Source organism: Bos grunniens, chromosome 27, assembly GCF_055505025.1.
Source record: "Bos grunniens cultivar Pamir isolate PY7600 chromosome 27, Bosgru_T2T1.0, whole genome shotgun sequence".
Taxonomy (NCBI): Eukaryota; Metazoa; Chordata; class Mammalia; order Artiodactyla; family Bovidae; genus Bos; species Bos grunniens.
Window position 1 is genome coordinate 27,264,128 of NC_141191.1, and position 27,586 is coordinate 27,291,713.

General features: G+C 36.1%; 1 protein-coding gene and 1 pseudogene across 2 annotated transcripts in view; one reads left to right on the forward strand and one right to left on the reverse strand.

Annotated features, from left to right (window-relative positions):
* The window catches only part of TNKS (tankyrase), a 160,174-nt gene that overhangs the window by 99,768 nt on the left and 32,820 nt on the right, over positions 1-27,586 (forward strand). For both annotated transcript variants that reach the window (XM_086379630.1, XM_086379631.1), the window contains exons 6-17: positions 545-639; positions 2,094-2,160; positions 2,458-2,644; positions 6,490-6,611; positions 8,050-8,141; positions 8,233-8,311; positions 19,517-19,688; positions 20,832-20,911; positions 22,728-22,873; positions 24,648-24,813; positions 26,138-26,357; positions 26,643-26,752. In XM_086379630.1, coding sequence (XP_086235756.1) covers positions 545-639; positions 2,094-2,160; positions 2,458-2,644; positions 6,490-6,611; positions 8,050-8,141; positions 8,233-8,311; positions 19,517-19,688; positions 20,832-20,911; positions 22,728-22,873; positions 24,648-24,813; positions 26,138-26,357; positions 26,643-26,752 — 1,536 coding nt within the window. The remainder of the gene's footprint in view (positions 1-544; positions 640-2,093; positions 2,161-2,457; positions 2,645-6,489; positions 6,612-8,049; positions 8,142-8,232; positions 8,312-19,516; positions 19,689-20,831; positions 20,912-22,727; positions 22,874-24,647; positions 24,814-26,137; positions 26,358-26,642; positions 26,753-27,586) is intronic.
* LOC147343681 (large ribosomal subunit protein P1 pseudogene) lies at positions 8,971-9,395 on the reverse strand (annotated as a pseudogene).

Here is a 27,586-nt window from a genome sequence, read left to right on the forward strand (position 1 = left end):
CAGAACAGTTGGAATGGTCCTTGATGTAAAGAAACTAAGAAATAATGTAGAGTAGATAGAGTAGGGCATGATAACTGAAGGCTTTAAAAAAACCACCAGGAGAAATAGGTGAATGACATGAAGTTACAGGGCTTCCCTGGTGGCTCAGAGGTAGAGAGTCCTCCTGCCAATGCAGGAGATGCATATTCAGTCCTTGAGTCTGAAAGATCCCCTGGAGAAGAAAATGGCAACACGCTCCAGTATTCTTGCCTGGGAAATCCCATGGACAGAGGAACCCGGCGGGCTACAGTCGGGGTTGCAAAAAAAATCAGACATGACTTAGTGACTATAAACAGCAACAACAACTGAAATTAGAATTTACTTCTGAGATGAGTGAATTGTCTCTTATCCAATTAAGAAAGATGAATTTGTGCACTTCACCTCAGTATTTTCTGTATGTGTTAACACTCACTGCCTTTAAAGAAATACAGATTAAATGCCAAAATAAGAATTATTTACCTTTATTTTACCTGATATTTTACCTTTGTTTCTTTTTCTTTTCTAGTCAACTCCTTTACATCTAGCAGCAGGCTACAACCGAGTTCGGATCGTTCAGCTTCTTCTCCAGCATGGTGCTGATGTGCATGCAAAAGACAAAGGGTACGTGTATCTGCTTATTTTCTTGAATGGTGTCACTCATGGGTCATTTATTACACTTGGTGTTCAACATCTGATACACCAAAGTTTTTGAGCACTGGGCAGAGTCTTACATCCCGTTGTTTTATGGCTTGTACAGCATTTTGAGAACATTCACAGTGATTTGACTTATTTTCATATTCCTACTAATTAAGGATTCGTCTCATAACAATTTTGTAAATTAGTTTAATTTTACTGTATTCTATTATTTGCAGTCAAAATTTCTCTCAATTGCAATTACTATTTTTCAACTCTTAAGTTGTACTTCAGAAAGATATATGAATCAAAAATTCTGATAACCCAGTAATATGACTATTCTATTTATCAGATATGAAAGGATCATCTTTTATTAATAAGCTAAAATCTTAAGTATACAGTATTTTAATGTTTTTCCTGATGAAGTCTTGACCATCTAAACTGAGAAAACCTTAAAGATACTTATGAAGATTGATGTGAAAGAGAGGTGTCTGGGAACCAAAAAAAGCAGTATGTCATTTATTTTATAAACAGGTGAATTTTGGAAAACTTTGTACCAGTCTCCTAGCTAATCTCCAGGGACGTGGAAATTGGATCTGTTAGCCTATACATTGGGCTAACACTTCTCCTTATGCCACTTTAATATCTAAAAGATAATTACCTGACTGCCCCTGTGATGTAGATTCCTATTACAGTCGTGATGGGTAGCGTAAAGGAAAGAAGCTCCAGAGAAGGCTGTCTTTCACTTTGCCCCTCTCCACATGAGGAAACAGAGACAAGAAGAAAGAGCTCAGTACTTGAGACAGTTCTCAGAAGGGGAGTCTATCATTTCAAATCTGCTGTTTTCGGTGCTCTGTTTCTCCCTTGCCTGCCCCGTTCTCTGCGCCATATGTACGTGGTGTTCCCATAGTATAGGGCACACATGCCTGATGCTCTTGTACACCTCTGCAATCCTTGTGCATGTCTGAAAGCAAATGGGTGAACCATAGGTGAGTCCTCAAGAGAAGTACACCCCCAACAAGAGGGTTCTTAATTTGTGCAGAGTGACATTTGGGTATGCAAGCTATAATAATTTAGATATTGAATTCTTGTGTTGGAAATCACCATGAAAGTAAAATAATATGGTAGGAATATTTCAGTTCACCATCAGTTAACATTTATTTTCTGTAAATACTTAACATATAAAGCAGGCAGTTTGTAATTAGTACATGCATTCTACCTTTACTTAAAAGCTTTTCTACTTGGTTCCTTAATGATTGACATAAAATAACATAAGTAACGAAAGGTTGGACATTAGTTATGCTTTGTATTCTCTTATTACTTTAAAATATTTTGAATATAATTGTATTGGAATTTGTTAGATTTTTGTTTCTTAGCATTTCTTGGATGAATGACTAAGTTGTTGGACATTACAGTGTCTTAGTTTGCTTTTTTCTGTTTAGCGGACTTGTGCCTCTTCATAATGCGTGTTCATATGGACATTATGAAGTCACAGAACTGCTACTAAAGGTAAGAAGAATTAAAGATATTGAATATTGTTTGCCTTTAATTTGTTATGAGTTTACTCATGGGGATTTTTTACCAAGCTTTTTAAGAGAACAAAATTGTTGTGGGTTTTTTTTTTAATATTCACTGTTGCCTTGAAATGTTTAAAGTATTCAGCTTATTTTAAACTGTATTTTAAATGCTGAAATTAAAACAGTTGTTGACATTTCAGAGTTATAACTGAAATTTACAGTGAAATGAATGTTGTATTTGATTCAGTGAAATGATTGCTGACCATTAACTTTTCTTTTCTCAATTCAGCACGGAGCTTGTGTTAATGCTATGGATCTGTGGCAGTTTACCCCGCTTCACGAGGCCGCTTCCAAGAATCGCGTAGAGGTCTGCTCTCTGTTACTTAGCCATGGTGCTGATCCCACTCTAGTCAACTGCCACGGCAAAAGCGCAGTAGACATGGCTCCAACCCCTGAGCTCCGGGAGAGATTGACTTGTATGTATTTATATCCTAAAATCAACACTGCTTGTTGTAAATTAGAATATCTTCTTTTTGGTATTAGGGCTGATGTTTTGTCCAACTTAGATAATGGCCTTGTCTTCTTGTATGTAGACTAACTAGTTATTCTCTTTTCTGATTCTTTATGAATTCTGCAGGAATCTTATATATGTACACTATATTATTTTGTGTTTATTCAGCTTAATTCTAATTTATGTGTTCAGGCTCTTTTTTTTTTTTTAAAGACTAGAGAGGATAAGTTCATCAGTAACCATTTATTGAACATTTACTATATGTCAGAAACTGGAAACGTAGATGTATACAAACCAGAAAAAAAAAATCTCTAAGCTCACAGGGCTTATATTCTTACACTGTTGGTAATAAAGATGCTATATAACATCATGGAATGCTCACTGTTGCCCAGACCCTGCAAGTTGCACAGTCATGTTTTTATTTGTGCTATAGCCCAAGCACAATCACTAGTCCAAATTTAAATAAGATAATTTTTACGACTTGGTTGAAGTAATTTTCTCAGATACTGATACATCTTATATTTACATATGCATGTTTTTTATAAACTTTTGTTTTAGAATAGTTTTAGATTTAGAAAACTTACCAATTAATACAGAAAGTTCTCATATGTCTCATACCCAGTTTCCCCCCCATAAACATAATAATATGGTACATTTGTCATAATAATGAACCAGTACCAATACATTATTAACTAAAGGCTGTAACTCTATTCAGATTTCCTTAGTTTTTACCTAAAGTTCTTTTTCTGCTCCAGGATCCCTTTCAGAATTGCTGTTGCTGTTCAGTCACTCAGTCGTATCTGACTCTTTGCGACCCCATGGACTGCAGCACAGCAGGCTTCCCTGTCCTTCACAGGGAAGTCCTTTTTCTGCTCCAGGATCCCATTCAGAATACTGTATTAAATTTAGTTGTCATATCAAATACCAAGATATATTTAATTCTACCTGTAGGCATTTCAGGTTTAAATTAAAGTAGGTGTCACATACCTAATTTTAAATTTGTCCCATAGTTGATGCTGTCTTACATCTAGGATGCTAAGAATCAGATAACTGGATTTAAACACCTGAGAAAACCTTTGAACGATCATTTAAGAAAAAGGCATAGTCAAAATGAAAACATCAATGAAGTTTAAACAGAATATAAATTTATGTTAAAACAGGAAGAATTCCTTGCGATTTTGATCTCGTTTAAATGGAAATCCAAACTTATTTTGGTGCCGGAACAGATGACATCCACTAGATTACAGGCCCGCACAAACCAGGTCATCACTGGGCAGATGTCTTGGCAATGAATCCTTGTGGAGTGCATATTTTCTCTCTCCCACTCATATGACTCTTGTCATATGTTATCTTCCATTATATAGTTTATTTTTCTATGTGATGTTCTGTCTCCTCACTTTAGTTTTAAATTCTTAGGAAGATCTTTGGTTTTATTATTGTATCTTCTTAGCACCTGCAGAGTGCCTTATTACCTAATAAAAATGTGTGGATGGCGTTCGTGTTTGGGCTTGTACCCCAACCTAGCACGGTACATTGTGCATGCTATGTGTCCAGCAGGTTTATTGAATTAAATTTAACTTAACTCAAAGTGTATTTATTTTTTAATATCTTTTTCTAATTTCTTTCTTTTAGTTTTATACCCCAGACTTGGCTTTATCCCCGGTCACCAATTGACTTTTTTCCTTACAGTCATTTTGTAAATACAAGTATTGTCATGGGTTTTTACATTGTCTTTCATTGGTCTCTCTGATTCCAGTGTAAACATTAAAATTTAACCAAGATTTCTATAGTTTTGTAAAGGAAAAAGGTTCCCTGATTAGAGTATTTTGCAACCTTCTCAGTATCTTCTTAAATAAGATTCTACTAATGAAGGAAAGCATTTAACAAAGTTGGAACTTTTCTAACCAGTTCTCATCCTCATGCTCACTGCTTTATGCTAGGCAATCACAGTAACAGACTTTATTTCATATGTACTTTATGCTAGGCAATCACAGACTTCATTTTAGGAAAATTATACAGGAAACAGAAAACAACATTTTGATCATACCCATCATTGCAGCATTTTCTCCATACATTTCTTCTACTCTTTCTTGTTGACTTTTTTATTTGTTGTTTTCATGAACCCAGATGAACACAATAGTGTGGGTTCTGCACATACTGGAGTTGAAAATCCTAAAAGTAGCTTTCATTCTTGTTTCAAAAGGCATTTATAAAGAGAAACTTCTAAGGCATTCTATAAATGTTAAGTTTTCAAGGTAATTAGGATTTCTGAAGTTTCAAAGTCATGTACTTCAAGGAATTTGGCAATGATCAAGTACCACTAAACACACAGTTAAACAAAAATGTTTTCCCCCAAACCTGCCATGACTTATTTTATGCATATCAGCATTCATGCAACAATTATTTACTGGCTACCTACTGTATGCCAAACACTGTGGTCAGTGATGGGACCACTGTCACAGATGAAACAGTGCGATAAGCCCTGTGACAGAAGGCTAAAGGCAAGTGCAGAGGCTTTTAGAAGAACGAATCTTAACAGGGAACATCGGAAAGGCTTATCCAGAGTATCTGAACTGAGGCCCTGAGCAACGAGTAGTAGTTAATACGTGTGTGTGCGTGTGTGTGTCTCTGTCTCTCTCTGTCTTATAAGGGAGAAAAGAAAGTGACAAGGGGCCCTCAAAGGAAAGAGAGAAAGGCAAAGAGAAAGAGTTCAATGCCAGGCAGATGCAAAGGCCTGAACATGAGCAGGACTGGAATTATGTAACATATTATGTCACATATCATTTATATCTTTTCAGAACAATTTTCAGCTTTTTGTTAACAAGTAGTCTTATCAAAATATACTCCAGTCTTTTAAAATAAAAAATAAGACTATTTGCTTTTAATAAATGAGAGTAGTGGATTCTTATTCATGTAGTTAATTTAGAACTGCCTTTTAAAAAGTCTTACTTGCTTATATAGATAATAAATATATAACATTAACTGTTCTTTGAAAATTTTTCAGACTCTGGCACTTCCCCCATAAATCAGTTCTCCCTTCCTCTGTGTTAAGATATAATCATTGTTAATATTTTGGTGAATATTTCTCTAAATGTATTTTTTATATCATTAGTTGTATTTAGTTGTGCTGATGGTAAGGGAGTAGTAATCATACCCAAAAAATGGGTCAACCTTCCCTTTCTCATTTGCTACCTGAATTTTCTTTTTAAAATATATACTTTCATGTCCAATATATAGAGAGCTATCGTTTTGTTTACGAGTTAGAAAGTATTCCAGTGTGTGAAAGTGAAGTCACTCAGTTGTGTCCGACTCTTTGCAACCCCGTGGGCTGTAGCCCACCAGGCTCCTCCATCCAAGGGATTTTCCAGGCAAGAATACTAGAGTGGGTTGCCATTTCTTTCTCCAGGGGATCTTCCCAACCCAGGGATCGAACCCAGGTCTCCCACATTGCAGGCAGATGCTTTAATCTCTCAGCCACCAGGGAAGCCTATTCCAGTGTATAAGTGTTCACAAATTACTTAACTGGTTTCTGTTTGGTGTACATTTAAGTCAACTTGATTTAAAACTTTGCTGGAGTGAGTATCTTTATATGTGTATCTGTATGTGAACGCTGAGTAGAAAATAGTCTTATTTCAGACATTTTCATTAACCTACACCCTCCTCCTCTGCACTTGTATCATTGTTTTGTCATGTTGTGGCTGTCGCTAAAATAGAGGAATATGTACAATTAATAAGTTTCCTACTTTATAATCATGATAATGATTTTTATAGATTTTAAAGATTTATATGTCACCATTATTTCATTAACAGATGAATTTAAAGGTCACTCTTTGCTACAAGCAGCCAGAGAAGCAGACCTAGCCAAAGTTAAAAAAACACTTGCTCTGGAAATCATTAATTTCAAACAGCCACAGTCTCATGAAACTGCACTGGTAAGATCTTATTGTTAATCCGTTCCTTGGGTCTGTAACAGTAGTGTAAACTCAAAATACAATTTTCATTTCAGAAACCTTAAGGTAACTTTAGTATCTCAAGTGCCAGGAATTTGCATTTTAATATTGGTTGCATTGATTTTTAAATTTGGTTCAGGAGATGATTGCTTTCATGGGTGAGAGAAGAGCCATTTGCTCAACCTTAATTTGAAAATTATTTTTACATTTGCCTTTATCCAACCATATTATAACAAACCTACTTTTTGCTCATGAAATACAAAATGTGATTTTCTCATAGAATCTCCCTTTTCTTGTGGTTGCTAGTTGCTAGATAAAATTTGCTTTCTACAGAAGATTAAATTATTTTCAAAGGTACTTGCCTCATCCTTTTGAGCAATTGTAGTCAAAGAATTATTATATTCCTTAATGAAATATAGTAAGACTAGGAAATTTTTTGTTCCAGACTGTAAATATTGTTTTTTTTAAACTATTCATCTTCTTTCTGTTAATGTACTTGGAGAAAGATGATTCTGTTTTCTTTGTCAATGATCACATTAAGTTTCAGGTATAGGACTGGTTGGATTACACTTTAATACAGAATTTAAGCATAAGGGATGCCTCTATCACAAACCTCTAAATATGCTTCAGTTAACATTCTTAACTTATATCTGGCACAGAAGGGTCAAACTGTAGGCAATACCTGCTGAAAACAACATTGTAAGAGTTACCAAACCAAAATAGGCCAACTGTATTTGTGGCCCCCATGCAGGGGTTTAGATACATTCAGGCTACACAGTATATGCCAGGACACACTCAAAGCCATGGACTAAACCTGACCTGCTTTTTCAGAGTGTTCATTTTATTCATTAGTACATAGTTTTTTACTTTTTAAATTTTAATACAAATATGAAGTGAAGTTGAACACAAAGGTTGTATAAATAGAGGATAAAACATAAAATTTCTGAGAATACGTCTCTCTCTAAGCTCCTTCAAGTCTCTTACCTTCTTACCTATCCCTGGGCATATGGACTTATTCTCCAATGGTGTTAGGAGTACCTCTGGGGAAGAGCTTGAGAAATACTGACTTTTGTGGCTGACAACCTACTGGAGGACTGGGTAATTCAGTTATGAATTTTTTTAGCTTCGGAGAGGCAGTATTCTGATACCTCAAGTAAATATATACTGGATAATTGCTTATTGGCTAAAGGGAAAGGAATGAAGTCTCTCTAAATGCTCAACTAAGAACATAATTTCACCTTGATTTAAAGGCTTGTGTTTCATACTCGCAGTGTATTTAGGAGGAATTTTGGTCGTCTCCGTAATGTGAAAATATATGTTTTGAGACAGCAGTGTTTTAAATAGTCAGCAGGTGCTTTTCAATTCAGAAATCTACTTTTACACAGTTTATTTTATCCACTGGTTTTTCTTTATGTTACAGCACTGTGCTGTGGCCTCGCTGCATCCCAAACGCAAACAAGTGACAGAATTGTTACTTCGAAAAGGAGCAAATGTTAATGAGAAAAATAAAGAGTAAGTGCAGTCGCAGAAGGCGTTGCTCTGTAGTTAAAGCAATACTGCGGTACAAGTTAAGAGGTGACCTTTTCCTTTCTCCTCTCCGCAGTTTCATGACTCCCCTGCACGTTGCGGCAGAGCGAGCCCACAATGATGTCATGGAAGTTCTGCATAAACACGGAGCAAAGGTAAAAGGCACACCTGAGATAAGGTGCCAGTCTCGGCACTGAGTATCTAGCTGCACTTAAAGATTGTTCCTCTCCTCTCTGATTCTCCTGAAGAAATTAATCTTATAAAGGACTGTTAACATGTGTTTGAATTCACTGATTCTCTTTTAAAGCTGATTTAAATCTGGTTGCTAATAGAGGTAATTCCTGGTGCTTTATGTTGTACTTTACTGTCATTCTTCTCTAAAGCAATAAATGTGGTTAGGGTCTTACCGTTTGAAATGCATTTCAACTTTACACTGTTTTACCTTAATACTGGAATTGATATATTTTGGTAGTCAACATCAATGATGGCTTATCAGAAAATAATTTATGTAAATGATGGGCAAAATATTGCTACTTATTTTAAAGAACATTTGTTCCTTCAAACCAGTAATGGTAATCATTTTTTCACATAACCTCAATAAAAAGAAATAAAATTTTAATAACCATTTTTATTGGCATTGTCTGAGTGACATTATCTGCAACTCCAGGACTCCCATGAATTGCTTGAGGAAATTTTGCTTGAAGGAAACAAGCTGGTTGTTTTTCAGAGGTACTTGAACGTGAAATTTTTTAAATCCGCAACAATTTTTTTTTTTAGCAGCTCAGCTTTTTATTGAATATGTTACTAAAGAGGTTTAGTGAAAAAGACCAAAGCTCATGTTATCATCATACTCTTCAGATTCTTCTCTTTGCTTCTACTTTCTTCTCCTCAGCTGGCAGCAGTGGTGGATGAGGCAGGACCTCCTGCTGGTCCAGCGCCAGCTACCGGAGCAGGTCCACCAGCCCCCGCATTGCAGATGAGGCTCCTGATGTTGACATTGGCCAAAGCCTTTGCAAACAAACCGGCTGCTTTAATGAGGGCATTGATCTTATCCTCTGTGACTGTCACCTCATCGTTGTGCAGAATGAGGGCAGAGTAGATGCAGGCGAGCTCCGAGACGGAGGCCATGGTGCGGTTGGGTGCTCGGTGGGAGCTGCCAGGCGCCGTGCTAGTTGCTGGATGAAGTGAGGGCCTCACCCCAAAATGGCCTTAGCTTCCTCGGAAGACCCAAGCACCTTAGCAGAAACTAAGGAAAGAAAGCAAGAGTGTATATTTTAAAGCAGGGGTCCCCAAAGTATGATATAGACACTCTATGGAACATACAAGAGGAGCCACTGGGTGGAGGGGGAAAATACTAGAATTTTTATTTATTGAAAGAGTAATTTATTAATAACTAGTAATTTATTAACTTATTAAGAACAGAGAAATTAACATCTACTACTATTTCCTACTCCAGGGGATCTTCCCAACTGGGGAATCAAACCTGCGTCTCTTGCACTGGCAGGTGGATTCTTTACCAACTGTGTCACCTGGGAAGCCCTAGTAATTTATTAACTTCTTAAGAACAGAGAAATTAACATCTACTACTATTTCACACACAGATTGATACTGCCATCAATCTGTGTGTGTGTGTGTGTGTGTGTGTGTGGTGGATTGACAGGGATACACTCACTCATCTGCTCACATCCAGCACGATGTGACACGTTGCACTTTACATGAATAGATTAATGGGTATTATTTTAAATGGTAGCATCTTGATAAATACCATTGTTGAAAATCAGAGGAAACAACCATGACAATCTTAAAGAAAGGTTTATCTGGCTATTTCATAAATGAGGATTTTTCAGGAATTGACATACTTAGTTGTTTTGCCTTTTTTTTTCTTAATGAAAGTGAGTTCAAAATTTGCTTATAGTTCTATATAGTGACAAATGATTATTACTTGCATGTAGGTACATATTTTTAAAAAGAAACATAATCAGAACCTTAAAGATCAAAGTTACATATTTTAGAGAAATGAATGAGAAAGTAACTGCTTTTTAAAAGGAACTTTTAACAAATGAAGAGGCCATTTTGAAAATCAGTTTTTAGAAAATATCTGCTGTTTTTTGAGTTTCTTGCCAAAAAATGATGTATGTTTATCAACTAGCTTTTATCTGTATAATTTGAAACTGGGCAACAGAATTTTCTAACCTGTTTTAAAGTTGTTGTTTTTTTTTAATTTGTTAGGTAGTTTTTGAACCTATTTATGACATTTTAGTGCAGTATCTTATGATAAGTTTGCAAGAATCAAGAAAGATGCAATTTTGCTAGCAAAATTCAATTAAAGCCTTAACATAGTAAATTACATAAAAAATTAAAAATAAGCATTGTGATTTAGAAGACTTCGCAAGAATGTACTTTTCCCAGTTGCACCACATATCTATGTGAAATCTAGCTGTTATTGAAAATGAACCTAGAATCACACCCTCAAATCTATATCACAGTTTTATAAGATTTTTAAAAATCTTTTAATTGAGCCAAATGACATTTTGTACAACTGATAATTTAAAATTTTTTAAATATTTTATTGTTTCATCTGCTTCACATCCTCTGTAATTTCTCCTTTTATATAAGTTTTATAATATTCATTATACATTAGTTTAGCACTGCTTGGTTATAATTTACAGATGAACATAAATGAATATTGAGAGGGTTCTCAAAACACATTTTTACTCCTGAAGTGCATGATCCAAAAATTAGTATATCCTTGCTTTAAAAGGACCGTTGATGTTTTTAATTAAAGAGGCAGGATGAACCGAATGAAAGGAGCAGTTCTACAGATTTACTACCTGTTTCGAGGGTACAGCTACTGTGTTCTTACATAAATAATGTCTTGTTGCTCTACCAAGCAGAAAATAATAAGCTAAGTGGGCTTTCTGCTACTGTTAAGACCATTGTATGTTTATCATTGACCTATTTTTAAAAATATCTTATGGCATTTATAATGTACTTGAACAACCATGAATAATGCCCTTCATTTTGGGAAAGTATCTATTTGTTGCCTCCCATGAGTCATTTTATTTCATGAAAGTTCAATGAGAAATAACATTATTTTATATAACCTATCCTAGTCAGCATTACTCTAGGTCTGTGGCTCTAAATCTTTTTCTGCCCTTCATGTTCACAGTACATTCTCATCAATAACGTCACAATTCATCAGTCAGGCATGTGTATAATTTTAAACGCCCTGCCAGTGTTGTAGAATGACTTTTAGACTACTATATCTTCCCTAGTCCTCCCACTGTAGTTCAACAAAATTGAGAACTCCTGCTACTAAGCACCTTAAATGGAAAAAAAATTAAGCAGGGCTATGAACCCACAGATACCTATTTCCACCCTCCCATTCATTCATTCCCTGATCCCAAGGCAGACTGCTGTCCCTTAGGGTTGTTTTATCTGGTGACTAGCATTAGTAAAAGCTCACTGTAAAAACCCAATTTAGCTACTGATGGGCCCTAATGTTTGCCTGCCTGGTGTTCTTTCTGGGGAACTTATGGTTTCAATTTGATTTTTGAACAACTCATTTTTTCCATTTGATCTAAAAGCACCTTCCCAACAAGCAAGCCTACCCTTGAATTACATTCAGCTCTCTTATGCTGCTTCTACCCTTCTGCTGTCTTCACCTCCTCACCGTGCTCCCAGTTCTTAAGCTAAGACTAGTAAATCAGAAATGGCAGAGAATTTGGTAGGGAGATCTGATGCCATTAACTAATTTGTCTTACTTAAATAGAACTTGGTAATATAAGCCAAAACATTCTTTTGAGTAAAGCTTGGTAATACAAAGTTTAGGTTCATTGTGCCTGTTAAATTAAGCACATTGTGTACATAACATAAGCAGGTATACTTTTCTGTTTGGAATCTTCCACTTTCTAGTTTTATGACCTTGGACTTAATTTTCCTGAACCTCAGTTGACTCATTAGTAATATATGGGTATTAATATCTCCCCTACAAGTGTGACTGTTGTTTTGTTTTGGTAAAAATTAAATGAGCTTATATATATATATATATGTTATATAGTACCTTGCATACAAACCATACTTTCTTTAATTAGTAGTAAGTATGAGTGTTGTAATTTTTTCCATATTTGTCTTTCTAAACTTATATAATATGTATTTCCCTTCATTATCTAAATTTTATATAAGACATGTGTATAATCACTTTCTAATTTTTGATCCACTAGTTCACCATTGAGATGTAAAATGATAACGATAATGTGCTGGTTTCTATGACAAATACCAGTTTGAAAGTTAATGCAGTTACCAAACTTGAAGCTAATCCTGAATCAGTTTAGTGGCATCAGTAGTGAAGAAGGAAGAGAATGACGAAAGTCATTTGTGAAAGACTGTGAAATACTAAGCTGTGTTACTTGAAAGTGAATTGGGTGCTTGAATAGACTTAGAAAATGGTGGTACAGTTAAGGAAGTAAGAAAGCTATGTGTTGGCAATGATTTTGTACTTGGAGTTAATATGATAGGAGGAATAGAAGGACATTAAATAAAACTAGTAGTTGGGAACACAGCACTGGAGCATGATAGAGAGTTTGGGATTAGAAATATGTATTGGGAAGCCCTTGACATAATGATCACACGCTGTGGGAATGAGGAAGGTTTCAGGTAGAGAATGTGGAGAGATGAGCTGAGAGTCAAGGAAAGAACCTTTGAGGGTTGCTCATCTTTGTGGAACAGTAGTGGGAAGAGGGGGTTTCCCAGGTGGCATAGTGGTAAAGAATCCGCCTGCCACTGCAGGAGACAAAAGAGATGTAGGTTTGATCCCTGCTCGGGAAGATCCCCGAAGAAGGAAATGGCAACCCACTCTTGTATTCTCATCTGAAAAAATTGCATGGACAGAGGAGCCTGGTGGGCTGCAGTACATGGGATCACAAAGAGTTGGACAGGACTGAGCGTGCACACACACACACACACACACACACACTTTTGAAGGAGATATTCCAAAGGTATAGAGGTAGAAAATTGTATTAATTAGGGTTTTGGCAATAAATACACACTCAAAGTGGGTAATCTGGGGAATATTTAATAAATTATATACAAAGGTGTGGGCAAGGTTTAGGAAATCAACAGGAATGAGGTAGTACCAGCAGCAAGTGGGAGCCATTGTCATCCCTGGGCCTGAAGGGGCGCAAAAGCGGGGGCTAGCTAGAGAAGACTGCCTGACAGCATCTGTAGCCTTTGATAAGGGTAGACCTCATCCACATTCCTCATTCCGGTCCTGCCCACCACCCTCTGGCCAAATACAACAAAAAGTTAAAGACAAAAAAGCCATTGCTGTCATCTATAGAAGTGATTTTCCCAGGAGACGAAGCAGGGTCAAGGATGATATTATGGGTCTGGAGAGGCAAACAGGCAGGATTCAGTAAAAGGATAGAAGACAAAGGACTAGTAAGGAAATGATGGTTATAAGAAAATGGGGTTATTAACCAACTTATTTGAGAAGTCCACTTTTACAGGAGTAAATGTCTGTATCTTAAAAAAAATATGTCTATGAGCCCCCTGCTTTACAAGATTACTGTAAACCCTAAATAAGAGAGACATAAAGACATTCTTTATTATTGTTAATCTACTCTGACATTCTGCATTCTATTGCTACTGCTTTGTCTACTGTCATTATTAAGTAGAACCTAAGCCCCAGTTGCATATTGGTATTGTTAGTACCTAGAAACAAAAGGTTTAATTCAGAAGTTCTTTTTCTCATATTTGAAAGCACTACTGTTTTGTCATTAATGAGCATCTGTTAAATGTGTGGAACATGAAGAAATTTTTTTGATGTTCATGTCTCAATTTGACAGATTTATTTATACTGTATGTAAAAAGAAATTGTGTCAATACTAATTGGTGTTTAATGAACTTATTTCTCACATTGAGAGTGATTAAGAATCTTTGCTGTCTTTAGAGAAATGTGTTAGCTTATTATAAGGATTTTATTAATTCTCTTTCAGAGGTGAGTTGATAAGCAGATTCTGTCAGCCCAAAAGTGTTAAAGTGCTTTTAAAAATGTAGATCCCAAGTAGCTTTTATAGTTCAAATAATATCTGAGGTTTGATCATATCAGAATAAAGTCCCAAGGGGCCAGTGTCTCAGAGACATTTTAGTTACCATTCAGTTAGATTGACTGGATATAGATTAGGCAGAAGTAGAAATCTGGCTTATTACTTCTGTGAGATAACCACAGAGTTAATCCCAAAGAAATGATCTGCAGGAGTTATAGCTGAAATTCACAAAAGACAGAACAATAAATTTGGAAATAACTGTTAGTTTCCTTAGCTGCCATTCTCTCTGTATATGTCTCTCTCTTTCTGAGATTGCATGAGTTTCTTTTCTCTGCCAGTCTTTGTTCATCTGTTTCATTCTTCTTTTTATAGACTGTATTTTTCTGTTGTACTTCTCTGTGGCCTGAATATGATCTTCACAGCCCTTACTTTATAAACTTTTGGCTTAGAAATATACCACCTGCATTTGCCATCTCATCTCAGAGATGAGAAAGGGAGCATAAATAAGACTTCAGTTTGTTTAGCACAGCCATGGCATTGGCACCTCGAGTCTAATCAGCTATGCTCCGCAACTTATTTCTCTGACAGTTAGGGCATGTGGGCAGTGTGAGTACCCCTTTAAGAAAGCAAAGAAAATAAGTACCATTAGAATATAATATATCTCTTTTCAGAAAACCTGATTTCTTCTTTTAAAATTCCATGTGGATGTTGAGATTTACAAATAATAATACTCAAGTGTGGCTAGTAAACACTAATCATGTTTCTCAGATTATATTAAAATTTAACTTCCTAGAAAAATTCTATACTCTGCGATGGATTCATAACACATTAAAGGATTAAAAACCTTTGAGTAAAATATTGATCACTGTAGCAGAACTCTAGCTCAGAATTAAATTGGTAGTCATTTTGTTTATTTCATTCCTCATAGGAGATGCTTTGACCTGTGTACATCCTACCATGGATAACAGTGGCCTGTAATAATCTGTAAAAACTTAAATTACACTTTTACTGCAGATAAAGTGAGTCAGTTATTTTCAGTATTAAACAATTCTATCAACACAGGCATGTAGCTTTTTTTCCCTCCAGATTCTGGGGAAAGAAGAATACATGGTTTTTGGTTAGAGAATGTTTCAGTAGTCTCTGTTCATTATACAGAATGGTATATCGAAAACTGTATTTATCAACAGAATTTACTAATTTGTCATTCTTTTAAACCATCCATTTACCAATCATTTTCAAACACCCAGTATACAAGGCGTTGCACTTATTACCATGAGGTATATAGGAAGTTTGAAGTTGATAAAGCTTCTTGTCTTAAGGGACTTAAAATCTAAAAAATAGTCTCAACTAATACAGTCTACTTGAATGTCTATTATCAGATTGGAGAGGACAGGTAAATTGTTATTTAGAGGAGAAACCAATTACTTCTGTTAGTGGTGGCAGGCTGGGGAGAGAATGGGAGAAATTTCATGAACAAAATAGAATTTTCACTAGGAATGTCCAGGAATTAGATCTATAGAAATAGCAGTAAATATAGTTGGCATCCCTTTCTTATACTAGTGAGTGGTTGATTTTTGCTCAGAATACATTTTAAATAATGACTCAATCAGGACAGCAAAGGAGTTTGTTAGTCACAAGTTAATGACTAGTTAGTTCAGTAGATAGAATAATAGGTACTTAGTTCATGGGGAAATAAGGAAAATCTGAAAAGACATATTGGAGCAAGGTCTTAGTAGTCTCAATTGGAGAGTTTGGGGTTTGTTCTTATAATACTTGGAGAGCCATTGGAAATTTTTGAATAGGCAGATGGCATGAGCAAATCCTGCTTCAGGAAGATAAACTTCCTAGGATACTACTTTCTCTTAGAAAACCAATTACAGAAATGTAGACTTAAGATGTGTGTATGATAGTTGGCATAATCATTTAGCAGTATTCAACAAAATTAGTTTAAGACTTATTTTTTTTAAAAAAAGGGGGATGATACAGAGTTAATGTTTCTTTAAAAAACAAAAAATGGTAACGATAACCCTGTATACGAGACAGCAAAAGAGACACTGACGTATAGAACAGTCTTATGGACTCTGTGGGAGAGGGAGAGGGTGGGAAGATTTGGGAGAATGGCATTGAAACATGTAAAATATCATGTATGAAACGAGATGCCAGTCCAGATTCAATGCACGATACTGGATGCTTGGGGCTGATGCACTGGGACGACCCAGAGGGATGGTATGGGGAGGGAGGAGGGTTCAGGATGGGGAACACATGTAAAAAGAAAAAAAAAAAAAAAATAGAAGTTAACAGTTTCAAAAAAAAAAAAATGGAAGTGTTAGTTGCTCTGTCATGTCCAACTCTTTGCGACCCCATGAACTGTAGCCCGCTAGACTCTTCTTCAACGGACTTCTCCAGGCAAGAGTGCTGGAGCGGGTTGCCATTTCCTTTACCGGGGCTCTTCCCGACCCAGGGATTGAACCCGAGCCTCCTGCATTACAGGCAGATTCTTTACCATCAGAGCTACCAGGGAAGCCCAGTGTTTCTTAACTTCAAGCTAAAAAGTTTACAGTATGCCTGCCACCTGTTCCCTAGGTTGTAGTTTCTGTCTACCAGGATATAGACCTGTTTCAGATGCCTATCTTTGTCCCTCTATTGTGGATTTTATTTTTACTATTCTTTCTTTTAATTTCAATTTTAATTTGCCCTGATTTGAACAGAAAAAAAATAGCTAAAATAATATACAGACCGTTTTCAGTTCTCAGATTACTTGAAATCAGATTGGGACATCATCACATGTTCATAGTTAATGTAAAATTCTGTGAGTTCACATTGCTAAGTTCAGAAATGTCACAGAATAAGTCACGATGAATTACCACATAAGTGATGTGGACAAAGATAGCTTAAGCTTAGACGAGGTGAACTCACAGTTAGCTGTTGAGACTAGGCTGTTCACACTAACTAGAATTTGGAGAAGGTCCCCTTACCATTTCCTTTAAGCTTAGACAAGAGGTGAACTCACAGTTAGCTGTTGAGACTAGGCTGTTCACACTGACTAGAATTTGGAGAAAGTCCCCTTACCATTTCCTTATCGTCTGCTTACTGGTTTCCAGAACAGTTTGGGGCATTTTTTAGTCATAATTTTATGTCCTATACATTTCCGGCCACATATCATTACAGTACTCAGTCATTCTCTTTAGGAAAATCTTAAAAGCATAGGCTCTGCTTTTAAATAGCTTACAATATATTAAAACATATAGTATCAGGCACAGAGTCTAATATTGGTAAGTACTTAGTAAATGTAGTTGCGTCCCTTCCTTATGCTCGGGAGTGGTGATTTTTGCTCAGTGTTGCACTCCATGAGTGCATGCCCCGGAGCGAGTGAGAAATGGGAGAGGTGAATCTGCAGTTTTCTGTGTTGCACTCAGTTCCACCACGCGTATTTACAGAGATAACCACTTCTTACACACAGTGTTTTGTTAGTGTTTAAAAATATTCTCTGCACTTCATCTGGTGTTTAGTTGATTTGCTCAGACACTGGAAGTGAAACTGGCTGATGTTGGGTTTACTGAGAAACTATATCTGTCTCTACCACTGCATTGCTAAGGTATCTTCAAGGATAATCTTGGCCAAAGGCAAATTTTACCTTTTGCAATGACTTTAGAAACTGCAGCTCCAGAAAATAGAGTTTCAGTGTACGTTGGAGCATAGCAAGCCTATCAGATTGTGATGAAAAAATTACTGTAGAAGGGGTGGTGATGTAAAAGTAAATGACAGATGGTCTTTAATGAAATGTGGAGGGATACAAGTTTATGTGACGGCACGAAAGAGTCCCTGTGTTTGAGCTGAGGAGTAACTTGGTAAGATCTGTATTTTAGACTAGTAGTTCTCAAACTGTGTTCTCATGATTTGATGAACTGGATTGAGAATTTCCATCACTGTAATTGAATTGGTGTTTTATGCAAATTCCAGGAAAATGTTAACGATTAGAATGTTCTCAGTTTTAAGTTCTTCTCCTGTGATGAGAACGTAATCCATAGAAAAATTCAAATTTAGTTTGACCACTTGTGTTTTCCATCAGTACATGCTAATAATGACTGTGCTTTAAGTATAAATAGTCATTTTTCTGCTGGCAAATACGATATAATTAAATTTGTCAGTATTTCATGGTGAATCTTGTGAAACACTGTTAAGAATTTATTTGAACCCTTGCCAACAGTGAAAGACTGGAGACAGGAAGACCAATTGTCTTAAATCGTCTCTTATTCTTGTATTTGGTGGGGGGGTACACAAGTGTTTTGAATAACTAGCCAGTATGTATTTGAGAATTTACTGTGTACCATTAATAGGAACATTCTAGACACAGAAAACCTATGCAATATAGTCCATATTTCAGTAACCTTAATTTTACTTGGTTAACAAACACTATCCCAGTGTTCTACTTTCTAAAATAGTGCTGAATTGATATAGGTGTTCAGAAAGGAAGTAATCATCAAGGTTTAAAGTAATCAAGGAAGACATCCTAGAAAAGGTGAGACTTGCCATGAATCTCATAATCCAGAAAGGCAGAACAAAGGGCTTCTCTGAGAGAAGCACCGTGTACAATGAATGTGGACTTTGGTCTGACTAGAGTAGTCTTTACTGGGGCATTCCAGAAAACAGGTTAGGACTAGTTAGTTTTGATCAAATTATAAACATGATCCCAAAGTTTAACATTGTCTTAACCATCTTAAAAGTAACCATTCTTTCATTATGATTTTTCAAAGTTTTAAAAATGGAACTTTTGAATTTTTGAAACAAGTTTTTGGTTAAATGTGTTTGTAGTGCAATTAGGTCATTCTATTATAATCATTTACTAAAATTAGAAAAGAAATACAATTAATTACTTTATCTTTGCTTACTTACTCTATTGCCTTTACATTCTGGGAACAAGTTTGGTAGAACCCATTCATCCAAAAGTATTTAATGTGCATCTTTGCTGTGGCAGGCAGTGAACCTCAGACAAGAGTACCAGACCTTGGGGACCTTACAGAGACCTCGAGTTGTCAAGGAGAGTGGCAAGGAATGGAGGATGGACAGGAAGGCAGTCATTCAGGGAAGAGATGGGTATACTATAATTTTCGATAAGATGGTCAGAGAAGGGCAGCTAAGAAGATGGTATTTCTTTAGAATCAGTATGCAAGAGTTCATGAATAGTTTATAAATAGTCTATTGTATTTTTCATAAAAGTCGACAATTGATTTTTCTCAAGAATTTATTTAGTAGGGTGTAAAGGGGAACAAAACAGCTGCTCAGTCCCATGTGCCCCCTTCAATGATTTTTCAGATGAATGCACTGGACACCCTTGGTCAGACCGCTTTGCATAGAGCTGCCCTTGCTGGTCATCTGCAGACATGCCGCCTGCTGCTGAGTTACGGCTCTGATCCCTCCATCATCTCCTTACAAGGCTTTACAGCAGCACAGATGGGGAACGAGGCCGTGCAGCAGATTCTGAGTGGTAAGTTCATACAGACAGACCTTGCTTTCTGTTCTTCCGCTTCCAGGTCTGTCCACTGATACACAGACTTTGTGCCCCTTGCTTTAAGGGGCTCTTTGGAATGTTTTCTTGGCCTGAAAATTTTTCCTGCCTTTCTTTGCTTACAGTTTAGCCTGTGGCCCTGCCCATCAGCATTCTCCTTTTTGTAATTCTTTAACTTCAAACATTCCAAATTTTTCTCTTATACTTGTACTAAGAACCATTTAATAGTGGATTTTAGGTTAGTTTCTGCAATTTGGAACTATAAATCAGGCAAACATATAGCTATTACATCAGAATTTCTCATAATATTATATGTAGTTTTTAGAGGTAATTGATAAAATGGGGAGGAAAGGATTGAATAAATTAAGCAGACTGCTCCAGCAATGCTTTTAAAATGTCTTCCAAATGAATAAAGTTAGAATATATGGCTGCTAATAAAAGATAAAATTAAATACTGAATCACAAATGAAAATTTTTTATTATTTTGATAATTCTTCTTAAAAATTGATTAGTAAGATAAAACATTATATGGGTCATTAAATGCCTAATTTAGTATTTGCCAGAACTTTTTAGTTTAAGTCTTCATATTTTTTATTGATCAGGAAGGATAATACAAATAATAGAATTTGGTGGTAAAATCTTGTGCTTATAAAGGTTTCTTTTTAAAGAGAATTCTTTTTTTTATTTAGAAGACAATATAATTTTTTAAATTAATATTTCTACAAAAAATTTGTATGTCTATAGACCATATACTGGCTGAACTTTATAGTTGTACCTGTATTTACTAATCCAATTCCAGGTTATGTCTATAATGACTCCTGAAAGAATACATCAATTATATAGAATGTATAGTAAATTATTGGGGTTCTGTTCTGGGCAATATTTTAAAGGTTTATTTAACAACCCATGTTAACACCAGGTTTGAGATCCACTTTTAGAAACCAGCACTTTTATCTCACAAGCCTGTAGTTACCAACAGTATACAATAGTAAAGTTTTAATGGTACACTCTGACAGCGTTTATGTTAACATCTCTCTTTCCATTTACCAAATAGTTTTCCCTCCTTTGCTACTCTGTGGCTCCTTAAAAACCAGCAGTAATCTTCCCTTGTCTTTTCTGCAGAAAGTACACCTATACGCACTTCTGACGTTGACTATCGACTCTTAGAAGCATCTAAAGCCGGAGACTTGGAAACTGTGAAGGTATGTCAGTGCTTTTTAATGTCTTGGGTAGCTCTTTGAAACCTTTGCTTCCCAATTCATTTTAAGCTTGTAAGTGAAACAACTCAAATTCAAACAATAAAAGCGATGAGCAGAGTGGACTCATAAGGGGAGATCTTTATGAAGAATTTCCTAGTATGTGTCTTTCATTAAATCACTTTTTAGTCACTTTACTTCTGGTTATATGAATGCTCTTTTTATTTCTTTCCACTTTTTAAAATTCAAGTGTTATTTTGGACCACACTTATAAATTCGCAAGCTAGTGCAAGCCCAGGTAATAGTACAGTAGAGTTGAAACAGTGTTCATGACCTTTTCCAAGAGATTCTCATCTTTGCTCTAGGAAATCATCCTTTAGATCCTGCAGTTGGGAAGTATTTTTTGATTCTACAATTTATGTATTAATGTAGCTACAGACTCACTTGTCATGAAAAGATACAATCTGACCAAATGATGATGGCTCTTTAGGTTATAGAGTCTCTCCCTTATGCCCAGACTTCCTTCTGTTGTGTAAAAAAAACTACCACCTGAAAAATCCTGTGTTCACCCTACCAGCACCTTCTCAGTATATCTATAGTTAACTTCCAGGTTCTGAGTTTTTGTTACAACAGCTCACTACAGTGGCAGGAGCAACAACCAGACTGTCAAATACCTGGAAAACCCTTGACATCAGACCTTGTAGCCTAGAAAATGTCACTTTTTCTCTGCTTTTTTTAACCTTTTTTAGTTTTCTTTTCATTACCTCTCTTCACATCACTTCCCTAAATTTGGGATAATTAAATAAGTAAGCAATGACTAAATAATTAAATAAGTAAGCAGTGGCAGAAGGATCGCAAGATTAAAAATCAGGAAAATGGGGTTTGAGTTTTAATTCTACCCCTTACCACTCTAGGACATAGGATGTCACTTAACCTCTCTGAGCCTTGGTTTATTTATCTGTAAAATGGAGATGATGATTAACTTCTCAAGTAGATAATAATTCTCTCACTGGAAAAAAAATGAAATTCTTTATAAATTATTACTCAGATATTTGTTTGTCACCCATCTGTCACCACCAATGATGCAGCCTCTCCAGCCTGACTTTGCTTCCACTGCTTTATAAGCAGACAGAGTTGAGCTTGTGCTGAGATGATAATGTCCAAAAGGAAAACAAACAGGTGACAGAGAGGTGATTTGGAGGACACAGCTGAAGGAGACAGAAGGCCAAAAACTAGTGTGATCAGAATCAGTTTGACTTGTAGACCTAAACAAATATCCCCTTGAAGATCAGGTACAACATTGTTGATTGCTTGGCTCTGCTCTGATGGACCGAAGGGCCAAAGGGGTGGCCCAGACAGAATGAATGTAATTTTTTCCAGAGCCTTCTTGTTGCCACGTCAAAGCAGGCAAAAATTTTGGGTCGTTCTGCCGTCAGCCAGGGTTAATCTTATTTGAGCAAAGGGTGGCTAAGAGCGTGCTGGTACAAGCAGACAGGCTCTCAGGGGGAAGAAAGCCTTGTAACAATGAAAGGAAGGCATCATTTGCCTTGGAAATGCTTGCTTTATTATGTTTTCTTCTTTTTGAGTAGGATTTCGGCCAGGAAATGTTGAAAAAGGTGAAATTGCTGTGCAAACATAATATTTGTAGACACTGTAAAGCAGAACATCTTGCTGATTTTAAAACGTCACTTGTATTATCTAATCAAAGAAATATTCATTAGAAAATTACAACTTATCCAAGATGCCTGCATTATTTTGGTGCAAGATCCTTAAATAAATACTAATGTTCTTTTTGTGTTTGTGTGTGTGTGTGTCAATAAAGCAACTTTGCAGCCCTCAGAATGTGAATTGCAGAGATTTAGAGGGCCGGCATTCCACGCCCTTACACTTCGCGGCAGGCTACAACCGTGTGTCTGTCGTGGAGTACCTCCTCCACCATGGTGCCGATGTCCATGCCAAAGACAAAGGGTACGTGTTAGACTGTCACTGTGTGGAATTCATTTTCTTGATACTTTAAAAAAAAAAAAAAATTTTTTTTTTCATGATAGATTTTTTCCCCTTGTTAAAAAAGTAAATTTTTTTTTTTAAAGCTTAAAGCATAATGCTTAAAACTTTGTTGTTGTATAGTAGCTAAGTCATGTCCAACTTTTTGCAGCCCCATGGACTGTAGCCCACCAGGCTCCTCTGTCCATGCGATTTCCCAGGCAGAAATACTGGAGTGGTTTGCAGTTTCCTTCTCCAAGTCATCTTCTCCAGCCCATGCATCAAACCCATATCTCCTAAATTAGCAGGCAGATATATTTTTACTACTGAGCCACCTGGGAATCCCCCCAAATTAAAAGTTTATGAAAATGTATAGAAAGTGAAAAGTCCTTCTTATTCCACCTCCTAGATTACAACATCAAAATTTTGTTGTAGTTGTCAGGAGTTTTGAAGCACATGTACCAGTGTGTGTGCTGTTGTGGTGGGGCTTGGTTTTAACATAAATGAAGATGTCATCCCACACAGTCTGCTCTACAGTTTGCCTTTTTTATAATCGTATATCTTGAATGTCTGTCTATATCAGTACTCAACAGTTCATTTCATCCTTTTAATGCCTATATATAGTATTTTATTGAATTTTGTAAATATGTTTATGTAGTTCATAGTTTATTGTTCATCCCTCCTTTTGCTATTAAAAAAAATGTATAGTCTCCTCCAAAAAGAAGCCATCCATCCCAGAGTCATCCATATTAATAGAAACATAATTTCATTTTTACTAATTCAGATATTCTCTATTTTTGTATTAGCTTATGAAACTATTTCAGTTTATCTAGACAGGGTTTAAAGCAGCCATGGGAGACATTTAGAAAAGCACAAAGGAAATTTTAACTGAAATGAGCTTCCATATCCTGAGTTAATTTCATATCATCTCAAAATATAAATAAGCACCTTCCTGTGCAGTTACATTGCTAAGAAATAAACCACACAACTTAAACTTCAGTTGGGCTTCCTTGGTTGCCCAGACAGTAAAGAGTCTGCCTGCAGTGCAAGAGACAGGGTTCGACCCCTGGGTTGAGAAGATCCCCTGGAGAAGGGGATGGCAACTCACTCTAGTATTCGTGCCTAGAGAATCCCACGGACAGAAAGGACTGCGGTCCTTGGGATCACACAGAGTCGGACCTGACTGAGCAACTACCAGTTTCACTTTCACTAGGTTTCAGTTAACCATTTTGCATTTATTTCTCTTTTAAAAGAAACATATCAGACATGAACATTTAATATTAATCACTATCTCTTTCAAAGTATTATAGTTCATTAGCGAGGAGCCAACATTTGTTTCTGTTGCCCCATTTTAGCACTTAGTATTTTTGGTCTCAAAACATTCAAAACAAAAAACAAACCCGATCTCTCTAAGCAGAAAGGACTAACTTGATACCTTGTGTCTATGTACTAAGTGCAACTTAAACTTATCTTTTGAGACACCCTCCTTTTTTATGGGGACATCTTTTTGTCCTTTTAGAAGGCCAGCTACCTTGTAATCAGAACTTAAATTCATCACAGAATAGTTTGCACATGTGACTAGAGTTCTTGGTTGATGTCATTATTTTCATTACTGAATACTGACTTCAAGATCAGAGAATTATTTTTCTTAAGGGAGTGCTCAGTAATAGTCAGATGCCATAGAGAATTATTTTATTGTATGTATCATTTTAACACACAGCTTTATTGTATGTCTTTAAAATAATTTTCTTTGGTTTAGTGGCTTGGTGCCCCTTCATAATGCTTGTTCATACGGACACTACGAAGTAGCTGAGCTCTTGGTAAGACACGGGGCTTCTGTCAATGTGGCGGACTTATGGAAATTTACCCCTCTACATGAAGCAGCAGCTAAAGGAAAATATGAAATCTGCAAGCTCCTTTTAAAAGTATGTACTTTTAAAAATTATAAAATATAAGGTAATTATATTTATTATTTGGTTAGGATGTAAAATAACATCAAGGTAAATTATTCTGTAATACACTGCAGTAAGTGCTGTAGAGACTGCTTCCGTTTTCTGTTCTAGGGGGATGTTTAAGTGTGATATCATGATACTTACGTAGCTTTGAGTAGTGGCTGAAGTGCCTTTCTGAACTGATTTGATTATGTTGAGTTCATCACAATTCAACAAGGTAGGTTTTGGAAAGAGTTGAATTAGCTTACGTTATTTATCTGTAACTGACAGAATTAATATCAGAAGATATTTATATAAGAAGAAATGTGTTTTTCCATCGTTTGATTTTTTTTTTCTTGCTAGCTATTTTTATCATTGTTAACAAACTCATCTCTAACTATTAAGCATTAATTAAACATTAAAATATATAAAATTAAAATATGTGAAAAATTACTGGACATGTATTTATATCATTTCCTTTCTCTCTTTTTTAAACTAGAGAGAAACTTGTCTTAAATATAAAATTCTTCTCCTACCACTTTTATGGGATCAGATACGTTCATATGAGTTTTAAGAATAACACTGTATTTGATACTCATTTTTATTGTCACTGGTTAAGTAAGAAATAACTTCTAGGTCATTGGGAATTCACTGTCTGGGTTGGTTATTCTAGATTTCCCCAGTGGGCCAATAATATCTGTGTCAGGCCTGTAAATAAAGATTCTTGACTTTTAATTACTTTATTTCATAAGTATAAATGATTAAACTTATAAAATCAAGTTAATTGTTAATATATTTCTACCTAATTTCACCATAGGTGGTCAGACTTAAAACAGAAATATTTTTAAATTACCAAACTTTATTTTTACTGATTCCGTTTGGAATTGAGTATTAATACTTTTTCCACCTGTCTTCCTCTTCTCATTTCATCAGCACTGAATATGTTTATATATTAATAATTAAGATTTGATTAACATTAATATCCAGGCAGTCATTAAAAGGAAAAGCGGTTTCCAAAGACAGCATAGAGTCTGAGATAGTATATGCTACAAAAGTAAAAGACATTTGACACCTTTCCCTCTCATCATCACAGGTGATCCTGAGGCATGGGGCTTTGGTTGGGAAGTAGTTAGAAAGCTGATCCAGTATGTTGCTTAGTAGGAAATTTGCAAGAAACACCAAATGTTGCCTCTGTTTTTCACAATGCACATAGAATAGGTACTTTTCTTTGGAGGAGTGAAAATGAAGTTAAAAATAAAGAAACAAAACATAATGAAGATGCCACAGAAAACACAAACACCATTTGGTTATTTTGTAGCATGGAGCAGACCCCACTAAAAAGAACAGAGACGGAAATACGCCTTTAGATTTGGTGAAAGAAGGAGACACAGATATTCAGGACTTGCTGAGAGGAGATGCTGCTTTGTTGGATGCTGCCAAGAAGGGCTGCCTGGCGAGAGTGCAAAAGCTCTGTACCCCGGAGAATATCAACTGCAGAGACACCCAGGGCAGGAACTCCACCCCTCTGCACCTGGCAGGTAGGCATCACCAGCACTTCCAAGGCTCGTGTCCTTTCTTGGATACAGTTCATCAGAAGAGGAAAGAAATCCTGACGAGGAAGAGTGCTGCTACTCAGTAAAATGCTTCCCTGACATCATTTTATATATTTTTATTATAAATCTTATACATTTTTTTATTCTTAATCATTCTTAACTAGTTTTTAAAGCAAAAAGTATTAAAAACCCAATATTTTCTGGTCATTATCATTTATATATATATATATTTTTTAAGCTGACATGTTTGCCTTTTTTTCATTCTAACAGCAGGCTACAATAACCTGGAAGTAGCAGAGTATCTTCTAGAGCACGGAGCAGATGTTAATGCCCAAGACAAAGGTGGTTTAATACCTCTTCACAATGCGGCATCCTATGGGGTGAGCATGCTGAAGTCCAGAAAAGTTCACTGATACTACTTGGTTAAATACATACCATGCATGAAGTAACCAACAGATACCTAACCAACAGCATCATTTAGTACAATTTTAATCTTACTATTTAAAGTGTTTCTAGCCTTCTCAGTTAGGCTTAACTGTCTTTTGCTCAAAGACTGTATTTTTTTCAGCTTTTTGGACTCTTCACATTATGTAGTACAATAATAGGTATTTAATGGCTGCTCAGCTAATATTTATTGATACAGATAATAAATCTTAACTGTACCTTATGTAGATTTTATAAACTCTGAAAGCCAGCAGGTTACTCTGTAAGCATGGAAATTATGCTTGCTTATGTTTATCATCAGCATCTTAGAAATATTCAAGTAAATGGTTGAGTGATTGCTATATATGGTTTCATACAGTTCAGATAACTAGCTGAAACCCCACCATGAAAGCCGAAATTTCTTCTTTCAAAGCCCTGTAACTGTAGTCATCAGCTGAAAGAGAAAAAGGATGTATTCCAGCCTTGATGGTATTTGTTGGACCGCCTGCCTGAAGTCACCAGGGCCCACTGTAGGTCTGATGACTCACGCAGGAAGAATATGAATGCTCCTGTGCTTTCTGCTGAGCCGCTCAATCCCTATTTGACTGTAAAAATGCCCAGATGCCAGAATGTACATACCAGGGGTTCTCATAAGTGGAGGCATTGTTGGTGAGGACAGTTTCTAGATTTGAAGAAACCTGACAGACTATAAGTAAAAAGTAATCACATGACTTCCGTATTCTTTTACTCTCTGCTTCCTTGCCCTTTATGATGAGCATATCCACATCTCC